The 14871-nt window shown below is 45.1% G+C and overlaps 1 protein-coding gene across 1 annotated transcript in view; it reads left to right on the forward strand.

Annotated features, from left to right (window-relative positions):
- RSF1 (remodeling and spacing factor 1) overlaps nucleotides 1-14871 on the forward strand; it is a 713574-nt gene that overhangs the window by 679060 nt on the left and 19643 nt on the right. The window contains exon 15 of the mRNA XM_078658500.1: nucleotides 5113-5304. Within this exon, the coding sequence (XP_078514626.1) occupies nucleotides 5113-5304 (192 nt within the window). The remainder of the gene's footprint in view (nucleotides 1-5112; nucleotides 5305-14871) is intronic.

Raw genomic sequence — 14871 nt, forward strand, 5'->3', positions numbered from 1 at the left:
TCGCGTCCAGGTACCCACACCACCTGTCGCAGGGCAATGCGTTATGGATAAATTGGTCCAACAAATTTGCATACGCTTTTCCCCCTCTCCCACTAATCCCATTAGTGGTCAGAAAGCTGCAACAACACTCAATGACCATGATACTAGTGGCACCCACGTGGGCACGACAACCGTGGTTCACCACTCTCTTGCAACTCTCACAAGTGCCACACCAAAAGCTAAGAATTCTACCCATGCAACTTACACAGAACCATGGAGAAATAATGCACCCAGATCCCACACAACTGAACTTGGCGATCTGGCTCCTGAAATCCTAGAATTTGGGTACTTAGATCTACCCCCAAATTGCATGGAGATAATTAAGCAAGCGCGACGTCCCACCACCAGAGCATGCTACGCAGCTAAGTGGAAGAGGTTTGCTATATACTGTACCACTAATAATATCAACCCTCTGGACGTATCAACAAAGGAGATTATTTGCTACTTACTACACTTACAGCAATGTAATCTCGCGTACACATCTATCAGAGTAAATCTAGCAGCTATAGCAGCGTACCTACAAAACAGGCAGCACATATCCCTGTTTAGAGTGCCAGCGATAAAAGCCTTCATGGAAGGCCTTAAGAGAGTCATTCCACCAAGATTACCACCTTCCCCGGTCTGGAACCTCAACGTAGTACTCACCAGACTAATGGGACCACCTTTCGAACCTATGCATAGGTGTGAAATACAATTCCTTACATGGAAGGTGGCCTTTCTTATAGCCATTACCTCACTCAGGAGAGTAAGTGAATTACAGGCATTGACAATACAAGAACCATTCCTACAATTACATCAGAATAAAGTGGTTCTTAGAACAAACCCAAAGTTCTTGCCTAAAGTAATTTCAGCATTTCACATCAATCAACCGGTGGAACTACCAGTCTTTTTCCCAAAGCCACAGACGGTAGCAGAAAGGGCCCTACATACACTAGATGTCAAAAGGGCCATTTTGTACTACATAGAAAGGACACAACATTTCAGGAAAACTAAACAACTATTTGTAGCATTTTCCCCAACACATAAGGGAAATCCTATCTCTAAAGCAGGCATCGCTAGATGGATTGTAAGATGTATACAAATATGTTACATAAAAGCAAAGAGGACATTAACTGTTCCTCCTAGAGCTCATTCTACACGTAAGCTAGGAGCATCTATGGCATTCTTAGGAAACATTCCTCTAGATGACATATGCAGAGCAGCAACTTGGTCTACACCACATACCTTTACAAAGCACTACTGTGTTGATGTGCAGGCTACACAACAAGCCAGAGTGGGCCAAGCTGTATTAAAAACTCTATTTCAAACAGTTGCGACAGACACGGGTGACCACCGCTAGGGAGGTAACTGCTGTATAATCTATTCATAAATGTACCATCTGCAGCCCATATGCCTCGAACGGAATATGCTACTTACCAGTATGCATCTGTTCTTGGCATAGAGGGCTGCAGAGTGGTACATGCCCTCCCTGCCTCCCCGGAAACCAGTGTCTGTCCCAACATTGTCTTATTTAGATACATTTACATGGGCATATCTTTATGTATTATACTACACTACTCCATCTAACCCTACTATGGCAAAACAATCTAAGGATGGAGCCGATGCCCATGCGCACTAGCACCTAGAGGAGGAGTCATCGATGACGACAAAGACTTCTCCAGAAGAAAAACAAGTGCAATCATCCGAGCCCAACACCAGATGGCGATCTATTCATAAATGTACCACTCTGCAGCCCTCTATGCCAAGAACAGATGCATACTGGTAAGTAGCATATTCCTTACTGGGTAAGGAACATTATTATTTTAAATAAAAATACTTTTCACTTTGAAAAATCTATATTTACAAACTTTTCCGAACAGTTGAATGTTATCCTATGGGGAAAACAATATCATGGTTAAGCAGGTTAAGTAATGCACCTACAATCCTAGTCTTCGGAACCAAAAGTTGGCAAGGGTCAGCGGAGTACCAAAATGTCAGCACAGGGGTGGCAGGGGGCAGAGGTCAAAATCGGAGTTTGCCCCAATAATTTTCAGTGGAGACAGGGGGTGCCTGGACCAACACTGCTTGTAGGTAAGTAGGGGGTTAGATTAAGCACAGGAGGGACCGCATAGCAGCGCCAAACATATACCATCGGCGGCACAGGGGCGGTAGGGTGCAATTTTGACTTTGGGCGCCCAATGCTCTTTAATGAGGATTTCCTCTTTTGGCGAACATGATGCAGCCGTGGCACCAGAGGTGGCAGAATTGAGACCAACGACAGGAGAGTTAAGTAGAGATGTGGTAGATCGTAGGCGTACCGTCTGTTCCGTTTACCAGGGCCCAGGGACTTTGTGTGCAGGGGTGCCTTTTGACGTTGGAGTCTTATTTCTAGAGCCGGTTGCAATCATGGGAAGCCTCTGTATTCACACTGCAAGCACCGCCGTGGAGATCAGAAGAGGTCAGCCGACGCTGGACATGAGGAGACTTCACTGAGTCTTCAAAGCGACTTTACTGCACAGGTGAGCCACTCAAATTCGGGCCGTGGGCTTCAGGTGCAGAGTGGGCAGGGATTGCAGTTCCAGCAGGATCCGGAGCACCTGGAGTTGGTTATTTAGGACAGGTTCGCTGTCCACAGGAGACTGGAGTCTTTGTTTAAGGCAGAAGTCCTCCCAGGGTTTTTAGAGGTCGAATGGCTGCAAGACTGTATGAAGATTCGCAGAAGCTGGAGACAACTCAGTAGGGCTGGGGCCAAGGCAGTCTTCGTCTTCAGTCTTCTATGCAGGGTCGTCTTCTTGCTTCTTAGGTCGTCGTACATCTGGTTTCTAGGTGTGGGGGAGCTACCTACATACTAAATCTAGAAGGCGTTTTAGGGGAGTATTAGGTAGGTTCAATAGGCACCTTACCTGGTGTGACTACATCCACTATTATGCCACCCTCCTGTGGGAGGAGACATTGACTTAGCCGTGATTGGGGGGAGTTCCCTCATCTTCAGGATGGAGGAGACTGAAAAGTGTGCTTAACTTTACTTCACCCTGAGGGGTGGAGTTGACAAGGCTGGGCATACCTCCTGGTCTTTGAGTTTTCCCGCCCGAAGTGGGTGTGTAAAACGTGGGATGCCCTCTGCTGCTAACAGTAGAGGCTGCATTAGAAAGGCGGCAGGCCTTTGAAGCTTCCCCTTCGAGCACTGACCCATCCTGGGGGAGGAGTTGTGACACCTCTTCCCAGGATGTGCATTCTTTCTGGTCCCTGAGAGCAGGAGCTCTCCACCCAGGGTTCCAGAAACATGTCTGTGTGGCAGGCTGCCTAAAGGCAGTCAATGCCCCCACCAGGGCTGGTAGGTTGTCAGGGGGCACGTCTGGGGTGCCCTCTGAGTACATGTTTTAATAAATCTCACACTGGCATCAGTGTGGCTTAATTACAAGGAGTTGTTTGGTACCAAACACTCCTATGTTCAGTAAAGCCATCATGGTGCTGTGGAACTCGAGTTGTCAAGTTACCAGCCCATGCACTCGCTATGACTTCTCTGGCACTTAAAATCTTAAGTAATAGACCCTAATGGTGTAGAGGCATATATGCTCATGCATGATATTCACTGGTAAGGCCTGCTAGAGGGGTGACTTACCTATATCTTAAGCAGTGCTAGCTGGCATGGCAGACAGGCAGTGTGCCATGTCGACCTGATCATTTTTTCACATAACCGGGGCATGCCAGCTGCACGGGCAGTGGCATGGTTCTACTGAGGGGGTCCCAGGCGACCATCTTAAGCCTCCAGGCCCTACGTACCCAGGTTACACTTACTAGGGACTTACGGGGGGGGCAGAAATACCAATTGTCGACCTGTCTTTAGGGAATGAACACTGGTACTAGGAGAATGGACAGCAGGGACCCTGTACTCTACAGTCAAAGTTGCATCCAAAGCTAGGCAAAAAGTGTGGGGGGGGGGGGCACTGCAACAGAACACCTTTTACTCAGGGTGTTTTTTGATTCTTTGGCCCAGTTTGAAAATCTTCACAAAACTTTCCCCAAAAAATGTAATTCATCTCGGCTCCCTCCTGGAACGTTTTGAAGTAGGTAATCAGTCAAGCAGGGGTCGATAAAAATGGGGGATCCCAAGCATAAAATCCTCCTGCATTTTCCATAGACCATTTTAAGACCGGCTACAGCAAAAACTGCTGAACGGAATTACACCAAATGTGACAAGAAGTGAGATCTTGTTCAGATTGGGCTTTTTGTGATTTAGTGTAAATCTGTTCAGTAGTTTTTTAGAAATTAATGGCAAAAACAATTGCATATCTGGACAGTTTGGTCCGCGAGAGTCTCAAGAGACTCTCATGTAAGCACCTATTTAAAAATGGAGCATTCTCATTGGCCCAGGGAGCTTTATCAGCCTTAGGCCATCTTGCTCCCACAGGAGTCTGACTCCCACTGGAGCATCACTCTGATTGGCTGCCAGCAACATGAGAAAAATTTTGCTGGCAGCCGTTACAGGACTCTGGGATTTAGTCCCCTGTCCTGAAATAAAATTTAAAAAATAGTATAAGGGGGCAGGGTAGAGATACCACAACCCCCTAGGCTCCATGGAGAGGACCCAAAGGGATCCGACCTAGGCCCAAAAAAAAAGAAGCATTGATCCTGTAAAATTATTGCAGAATCAGGGAAAATGCATTTAAATAGCTTCTGCCCTGGGGAAGCTGCATTCATAAAGGGGAGGGGGCTGCTTGGCCCCTCCTCAAGCATCCAAAGGGCCAGGCCGAAATTTGTTTATATGAGGAGCAACCCCCCCCCTCCCCGAACCTCCAAAAGCCCACGGGAGACCACCTCTGCTCCGGAATGGAATTGTTCGGTCATAAGCAGTGTATGGTGCAGGCCCCTGCAAATTTCTGTGTTTTGTTTAGGTCAAAACGTTAATGTTATCACTGACAAATTCACTGAACTACATTAAAAGTGAGTAATTTCGCTGTCCTGCAGAAAGGGGAAGTAGTTTTAGATATAGATCTTGCTTTGAGCTTTGCCATTGCTTTTCAACTAATAAAAATGATATGTTTATCTTTATTTTAGTTGTACAGTTTTACCGACCACTATCTATGCCCACAGGGAGTAATTATAGTGAATACAGTGATGATTGTTTGGAGACACGGCGAAGGCGATCAAGGAGGAATTCACAGCGACAGGTCAACTATAAGGAGGATTCTGAAAGTGATGCTTCAAAGAAAAGTGTTCGAGTTGGAAGAGGAAAAGAAATGAGACGAATTCTCAAACGAAGGCATACCAGTTCAGATAGTAATGGTAAACATATTGTTTATTTGTATTTAAATGTATGGTTGGAAATTAGATTACAATGATTGTGAGACTTTTTCAGAATGCCCAACTTCACTTGAATTTAGTTCCCTAACACAACTTTTACTTAGTTGTATTTTGCATCTTTAATACTAGACAGCTACCATAATATTGCCTTCTTAAAGTATAAATAGTATATACTAAATTTCATCATTGAAAATAATACAATGTTGCTAACTGTGCAACACCCAACTGATATATCCCTAGAACATTGACAGCTGTGTTAACTCACAATCAGTTGTACTTTGCCTTGGCAGAATTAAAAGTTAATGTTGATGAAAGTATTTTCATTAATGCTGGTCTCTCTTCTTTCTAAAACCCTGAACTGCAGACATAGTTGTTGAGGATGAAGCTAGTAAACAGAACTAGACTGTCTCCTGTACAGCTGCATCTGTGTGGATCTCTAATTCTGTTTTCAGAGCTCCACCGAGGCGAGTCTTAAGGTGCTAAATCCGAAAAAGGGACTCAGAGGGGAACTGGATGCACTCGGTTGGAATGTTGGAGAAAGTATCAGAGATATAGATGAAGGAGACAGTCCTCCCTTGTCCTGGCATTACAGAGAGTTCTCCATGATGGCAGCCACTATTTTCATTGTCATGTGGAGACTTCGAATTCTCACTGATTGGAAAGTATACTTGTTTCAGGTGAACTTGCAATATATATATATACAATTAATTAGGGACTTTGAGCAGATGTGGACGAAGATCCCAAGTGCAAAGCTCTTCTGCATGGAGGGAAGCTGTATAAGAAAGATGTGTAGGGTGTGTCATTCACTTAGAAAACGCATCAAAAGATCTCGCAATGGTTCGGAGGTACCCTGTCAGATGAGTGCAATCTGAAGATAATGTTTTGAGGAATAACCCGGAGTAGATTTTGTATGAACTCCAGAGGCCACAGGACACGAGGTAAAGGAGGAAGCCATCTTGCAGTTGTGTTCTACCTTTGCCTAACTTTGAGTTAAGATTAATTCTAGCCACTTACTATGGTTATGATACTGTGAGAAAGTGCCCTCTTTCTGCATGGTTGCCCCCATATTTTGCTAAATTGCTGATGTGGTTTGACTGAGTGTGCCCTGGGCTCCTGCTAATCAGGTACCCAGAGCCTATGTTCTTTCCCTAAAACTGCAATGAAGCCTAAACTCAATTGGCATCTCGGGCCACAGGTCAGCCCCTGGTAAATGGTACCACCGGTGCCCAGGGCACTGTGACCAGAGAAGGCCTCTAAGGGCTGCTCACTTATTGTGCCACCCTTAGAGGTCCTGTACCTTCACACTCACACACTGCCTTTGCAGGCTGCGTGTTTTGGTGCAGAACAAAGTGAAGAGTCGACATGGCACACATCCCTGTGTGCCATGCCTACAACCCACTGCCCAGGCATAGGTTAGTCACCACTCTAGCTGGGTGCACTATACCTGTGGTGAGGGTACAGGTGCATGAGCCCTGTGCCCCTACGGTGTCTAAGTCCATTCTTAGACATTGTAAGTGCAGTGCTGCTATTAAGAGTCTATGGTGCTGGTAGTATGTCATTACGAACTCCACGTATAAGGGGACGGGATGCACTCCCACTTTTATACATTTTTAAGGTATATTCCACTTGCTGTATGATGCGTGCAAACTGGTTAGTGCCATGCCCAAACAGCACTCTTTAATCAAATCACCATAACAGCGGGGCAACTTTTCACCCCAAACCAATTGCACAGCTGGATTGTGCCAACGTCGGCAACATAATCACGGATATTCTCCTTTTTATATTTTCCTTGTATTCCAACTTTTTATCAATCTGTTTCTGTTAATTCTCACTGCATTATTATTATTCCACACACGGAGTGAAACTGCTATTTCCAAGGTTTCTAATGTTCCCACTGTGTCCATCCGGACCTCCTTGAAAGAACACGAATAAGGCATACTAAATTCAGGGCAGTGTTTTATTCATAAAAAAACCCAATGCATTTCGTGCTTGACGGCACTTCTTCAGGGGTCACTGCCCTGGACCGTTAAAACTTTCCATCATTTGAGCGACTTCAAACCCAGCATCAGCATTGCGAACTCCACAGCACCATTTTGGCTACACTGAAAACTGAGAAGATTGGTATCAGACTTCTCAGCACATTAAACCCATACTGATACCTGTGTGGGATTTAATGAATAATGCACACACCTTAGAGGTGCCCCCTAAAAACGAACCTACCTCTTGTGTCCAAGCTGAGTGGCTGCTTTCAGATGCCACCACCAGACACGTTTCTGGACCCCTGGGTTGAGAGCCTGCTGCTCTTCAGGGCCTCAAACAATGCACATCCTGGGACGAGGTGCCAAGCCTCCTCCCCCAGGATGACGGGGTTCAAGAAGGGGAAGCTTCAAAGGCTTGCCGCCTTTGTGAGCTTCCCCAGGCCACTTGCTGCTTTCAGCAGCTGGTCTCCACTGGTTTTGACCCCCACTGTGGGCGGGCGAACTGGCAGGAAAAACAAGTGAGGTGAGCGGTGTGCCCACCTCTGCCAACCCCACCCCTCAGGTGGGGGAGGAGAGGTGAAGCACAACTCTCATTCCCCCCATTTTGCAGATGGGGGGTAGTCAGCCAACCAGGGAAAGACTTATGCCCCCTCCCACTGGAGGGTGGCATAATAGGGGGTGTACCCACTCCAGGGAAGGGACCCATTGGTCCCAACCTTTACTGTCCTGAAACGACCCTAAATTTGGTATTTGGGGGAAAACCTGAGCCTTGTCTTCTGAGCCGAGAAGAAACAAGAAGAAGAAGGACGGAATAGCTGGAGGAAGAAGAGGAGGACACCAACTCACTTGGCCCCAGCCCTACCGGCCTGTCCTGACGTTGACCTGCTCCAGCAAAGTCCTGGTGTGTCCTGCAGCCCCCCAGAACCTGGAGGACCTGCCCTGCCTTGTCTTCCCCCACCAGACTTTGTCTCCCATGAGCACCGGATTTGCTCACCAACAGACTCCGGCTCCAGATAAATCCGCGAGTCTGCACCCAACGCCCATGACGCAAGTTCATGTGGCCCAAAACCGCAAGAAGGTCTCCCCAGCGATCCTGACCTGGGATATGGTGATCCCCGACCTGTCTCGAGTCTCCTGACGGGGCCTGCAGTCCCTTTCTGGAGGATACCCCCGACCGGAGCCGGTAAGAATGCAACGCCAAAACACACCCTTGCACCCGATGCCCCGCGGCCTTGGGTGGCCCAGCCGATGGTGTCCCGGCATCCCTCGACATCTCAACTTACCTCTCCAATCAGTGGTCGCCTCCAGAAGATCTCTGTGCCCGAGTCTACAAAGTTGGTTTTAGCCGGAGAATCCATAATGAAAGTGACAGGACACCCCATGCCAAAACAGCACCCTGCAACCGGCCACCCCAGTTCCACTGTGGGTGCACCTTGGGTGCTAACTTTTGCCCTAAGCTTAATTCCAGGAACTTTGCTCCCACAACCTTGTGGCCTGCTCGTGAGCAACCACCAACCGGAGGCACTATTCCCCATTGGATAACATGGGGCTGAGCATTCTGCACCCGGACGCCCTAGTGCCGCTGAGGGTGCTTTGAGAGTGCATCCTTGACCCTGGGGAACCCTTGTTGTAACCCCAGAAAACCAACTCCCTTAAACTAAGTACTTACCTTTATACCGATAACTTCTTTTTCCCCCATAGGATTGCATTGACTGATTTTCTATGAAAAAGGTTCCAAGTGTAGAGATGGAAAATTGAATGAGGCCTTAAGAAACTGTAAATTTACAAAAACTGATTTACTCACCGTTTATCTAGGAAATGTCCCAGTGTGAGATCTAGGCATATCACACAGAGTAGAAAAACGTACTTAAAAAGTAATCTGGCAAGTAACTTACAAAGTAATCTCAATAGTAACTAATTCCAACTGTTTAATGAACAAGTGACTTACATGTAACCAATCCAATTGCATTCAGCTGCATTCTCACTGTATTTAACTGCATTATTCTTGCAAAGTACTATTACACTTACCTGTACCATTCCTGGTTTGATTCTAGAAATAGAAAACAACTAAATAATATTTTTATACAAAATAAATTGGTCATAGTTCAGTCTTTGAGTGTGTGAAATCAGCTTGAGTGTGTACGGTAAATGCTTAACACTACCCTCTGATAAAACCTTACGACTCGCCCACACTACCACAAATGGAGAGTAAGGTGTTATCTACTATAGTCTCTGCCTAACTTTGGGATCCACTTGACTCGATGCACACCATACCTAACTTTAGTATAGTAGATACAGAGACAGCTTCCTAAATTAGTCAACACCGGATCACACAACAGAACTCCTAAATTGTCTTTAGAATTCTGAATATTTTTAATTGACAAATTGTAACAAATTACTAAGTCTTGTTAGGGCATTGGTTAGGTACCTTTAGAATTTTAGAAATATAAAAACTCACCATAATTAGGGGTAAGAGGGTTAGAATCTTTTTTTATAGAATGTCTCTTAGCAAGAACCCAGCTATTAGTGAAAATATAACCAATGACATAGAGGACATGGTTGAGGAGCTCGACCTCACCCCTTATCTCCATTTAGGATTTAGGAAGTTAAGTTCTTTGTGTAAACTTAAAAATATTACCATGGGCTCCCATCCCTCTCAACAAAAGCTCCAGGAGCGGTTTGCAGGGTATGCTAAGGACCACCCCTCTGAGCAAGGTGAAGACCTCTCAGATGAAGAAGGGGATAGAGGGGATGAGGATAACTTCCAACCTCCTGTACTTTCTAGGGTGAACAGGGCCCCTGTGCCCCTGACTCCAAGAATACATCTTACAGCACTTAGATCCCACACAGGTGGGCAAGGTGCTTCTGAGTCCATTGAGGACAGCCTCAATGAGGTGATCAACTTCTTAGTGAGTTTACCCAAAAGATTAGACCTAGAGACCAGACTCCTGGCTCTAGAAACAGCAGAGATGGGCTTAGCTCCCATCAATGGTGGCAGCAACCTAATAAATAGGAACAGAGAGCAATCTTATGATCCCAAAATCCCCAAAGGGCCCAAATTTGAGGAAGGTGATGACTTCACCAAATGGTTCACAGCTTTTGAGAGAGCTTGTGAAATGAGAAAAGTGAGGAGGTCCCACTGTGGGCACTCCTTTGGGAACTGGTCACTGCAGAGATAGACCCCTGAGCCTTACACGGGCAGATGCTGGGTCTTATGATCTTATGAAGTACACTCTGATGGAGAGCTTTGGGCTCACAACTGAGGAATATAGGATTAGATTCAGGGAGGCTCCCAAAACCAGTTCTGTATTTCAATGAACTATACAATCTTTTTATGGAAGAACATATTTTGAGTAATTGCACTAATGAAAAGTTCCATCAACATCTGGTAGACCTAGGTCTACCAGATGTAGGTCTAATTTCTCCCCTAGAATTGGGAAAGAATGCAGACCACCGGGTCAAGACTAGGGTAACAAAAACAGCTACTAGGGACTAGGGGTGACCACAAGAAAGAGGTTACCAAACCTCCCATGGGGAAAGGGGGTAAGAACCCCAAAGACATAAAACCAGAGTCTTCTAAAGGCCCCCACAAACCTGCGCAAGGGGGTGGGTCCCAAACTCTTTTCAGTCCAGTAGTAGGTACAAAGGGAAGACCTTTGATCCACCAGAAGGCCTGGTGTTTCAACTGGACGTTGGGACACTTAACTGGAGATTCTACTTGTCCTAATAATAAGCCCCCTTGTCCTCCTCCAGTTAGTACTGGTGTAGCTAACCTCCAGATGGGATAAACAGTGTGCGCAGAGCAAATCAGGGTTCACACTCAAGCAGTTCTAGTCACTGAGGGTGAAGTTGAGTTTGCCACTTTAGCTGTGTGGCCTCCCAACTTAAAGAAGTATTTGCAATACACTAGATAAATGGGACTAGGATAGAAGTCCTGAGGGATACAGGTGCCATTGTCACCATGGTGAAAGACACAGTGGTCTCCCCAGAGGGGAGACCACTGTGTCTTATCCAGATACCAATGCTGACAGTGTTCCTACTAACCATGCAATCAAAGATGGGGGAGATAGAGGTTGAGGTTAGGTTTGCCCTCCTAACTGAATGACGTTTCACAAAATCTGAAATACCAGAATAAAACCTAACCGTTTCCACAAGTCGCAGCACGCCTAAATCCGCAGCGGATTGCGAGTACCCCAATGATGAAGCATGCCACCTAGGGGAAACCCTGGTGGGTGAGGGGACTCTAGAAAATAATTTTTCTTTCTGGAAAGTGAATTTTCATACATGTTCAGTGAAAACCCTGTTCTTCCCCACGGTTAGGTTTTTATTCTGGTATTCCAGATTTTGTGAAACTTACTACTAACCATTCCATGCCTATTGTAACAGTGTGTGTGTGTTTGTTTACTGGCCTGAAAAAAGTAGTGGTCTCTCCAAAACCTCCAGCTGCCTGTCTGCTTGGAAAGACCCTGGAGACCTCGGCATTGGCTGAGGTAGAATGAAAAACCAATGCAGCAATGCTACACACCCCTGAGATTGTGTGCATCAAGACTAGTGCACAGAGCCGAAAACGGGGTAAAAAACTAGTTAGGTGTGATAAAAAGAATACTTTTTTGCTCTGTTTTTTAAAACCTACCCCGGGGGTAATGGGATCCCAAGGTCAGGTCGTAAGGCAACCCTCCCACTGTGCACAGTAATCAAGTATTACTTTACGTTAAAAAAATACCTAGAAATTTACTGAAAGTAACAAAGTTCAAAGTAACATTATAGTTGCTTAAATGTCAGCGACAACATTAAAGTTTTTAACAAAACAAAAAAAATACTCCGAAATTCAGCAGTTCTACTTAGCAGCGCTAACTATAACTTGCACCCCGCTATGCACTGCTTATGACCTCACATATGGCATCACTAATGATATGTTCTATGACGTCATTGATGACATCGTCCAATGAATGTGCTAGTTTGTATTATAGTTTACAAAGTGGCGGGTGCCTAGCTACCTGGATTAAAAAACGGCAGGAAAATGTAATCTAGCAGCTGGAGCTGACTGCTATTCAGTTGGCACTCCGAGCATATTACATGATAATTCAAGGCAAAACAGTCCTAGTATAGACGGACCACGTGTCCTCCATGTACTACATCCAGAAACAAGGAGGGACTCGTCTGTCAGCACTAGCCCAAAAAATCTGGCATTGGGCAATTCACTGCCTCACTCGCTAAGCGGGACGCGTCAAGAAGTTTACAATGTATCGTCAAATACTTCCAGAGGTACTTTTAGAAATTTGGCACACCCACAGTCGATTTGTTTGCCTCTGTAGGAAATACAAAATGCCCAAAACTTCACCTCGAGATTCCTACACCCACAGTTCATGAACAATTCACTATGGATTTATTTGTGAGGGATCAATGCATACTCCTCTCTACCACTGCCTCTATACATAGTTACCAAAATTTGCCAAAAGTTTTTAACTTTCATTCTGGTTGTGCTTACATGAGCAACACAGACATGTATTCAATGCTACCAGAAATGTCTTCCCTCGTCACAAACATTTACGCACCAGGCCAGATCTGACTCAATATCGAAGTCAGCTGAGACATCCAAATCTCAAGAAAATGAACCTAATGATTTAGCCCTGGCGGCCACATGATTTTGTTACCTTCAACTTCCTGAGGAGTGGTTGTAAATCCTGCATGAGGCACGCCAGCCCACCATACTGGCATGCTTTGCTGCAAAATAAACAAGCATTGGCATAGCCAATAGGTCTCGCCTTTGGGACCTTATAAGTATTTAGTTATGCAGCACAATATCTTTGGTGCAACAACATCAACTGTTGCATGGCTAAACACTTATAAGGTCCCAAAGGCGAGACCTATTGGCTTTGCCAATGCTTGTTGTTAATTTGTACTTTGCATGTAAGTGCAATAGGGAAATAGAACGGTAGTTGGCAAAATTGTTGAGATCGATCATTATTATTTTTCAATAGCGAGGTGAATATGGCAGCTTTCCAGTAAGGGTGTACTATTAATGAGGAAAGTGGGGAGATACATAAAGTAGTCAAAAAAAGGAGTAAAGGTGTTGATGACTTTCTTCAGTTGATGTACTGAACAGACATCCAACGAAGAAGCAGAATTTAAGGATCCTGAGATGCTGGCCATCTGATCAATTGTCACTAGTGCAAATAAGGTCCAGGATCGAAAGTTAGATTCTCTGTCTGCTTGCCAAGTGTATTTGCAAAAAGTTGTTAGCCAAACTAGTGATTTTTTTGTAAAAGAAATCCGACAATTACATAGTTCCTGAGAAGGTATGATTAACCTCAGAACATGGACAGACCATATTTTTTAAATAAATTGTGAACACTTTTTTGGTGGGATTTTTTTAGTTTGAAATGCACTCATAAAAATAGCCGGCTTTCATCCTATAAAGCAGTGTGTAGTAGTGGTATAGTTCATCTTTATTCAGCCCGACCTTTTCAATTGTAAGTTTTTTCTCAATTTTCTTTGATGTTTTATACAAATCTGTTTGGATGATTTAAGTTCTTCTGTGTATCAGAGAGCTGTTGATGAAATTTGTAGTGGAATGGTCTGTTTTAGAGATTAAATATAGACTTAGCCATTCGTTTACTGGTCTAGAGCTGAGGGAGGATGAGGGGGGGGGGGGGGGGTCTGCAAATGACAAGAAAGGTCTGGAATTGCTCATTGCAGAACATGTTTGTCTCCAGCACACATGTCCATGGATTTCACTGTTGTGCAGAGAGTGTGAGGAACTCGCAGTGTTATAGACACTCAGTTTCGAATTTACGAGTGTATAACACACACTCACAAACTCTCTGAACCAATATCCCCATGCCAAGAACCTTCTCTTAGGCTACTTAGTTAGAGCAAAGGCTATTCAGTACCTGTGTGGATTGGATCACTCTGTACAGCAAGCAGGGCGCAAAGAGTGTGTGGACCACAATGTACGCAATCTCTCCATCTCTGCGTGCAAAGGTTTTTACAAGACTTGCTCCAGGGAACTTCGAATTTGTCCAGTGTCAGGCACTCAGAGCCGACATACTGACACAACATGCAAGGTTTATACACCCACTTGATAGTCTAATTTGTAGACAGACGGTGACAGAGAGGGAAAGAGACATGGAGGGGGAACAGGCGGTGCCACAAGGAACAAAAATGAGTGTCAGGCAAGCAACAGAGGCTTATTATGGAGAGAAGGAGACGAGTGATTGAATGCAGAGATTAGGAGGGAAACTGAGGGCAGGAACATATGCAGATATATAGAAACAAAAAGCCAGAGAACAGATGCTGTAGAAGAGAGGGAGGACAGGGACAGACGCGGAGAGATACATAGTAGGAGAGATAAGGGTCGGCAGAAAAAGACATAAGACGCAGGGAGGTAAAGTGTTGTGGGTTAAACAAACAAGGACACCACGCTCATCAGTTTCTTTTATTTTTTACTTTAACACTGAGCTTGGTGTCCTTCAAGCAAGCACCAAGCTCAGTGTTAAAGTTAAAAAAAAAAAAAAAAGCAGAGGAGCGCGGTACCCTTGAAGCGGCGCCACACTCAGTGTTAAAGTAA

The sequence above is a fragment of the Lissotriton helveticus genome, chromosome 8 (genome assembly GCF_964261635.1).
Source record: "Lissotriton helveticus chromosome 8, aLisHel1.1, whole genome shotgun sequence".
Lineage (NCBI taxonomy): Eukaryota > Metazoa > Chordata > Amphibia > Caudata > Salamandridae > Lissotriton > Lissotriton helveticus.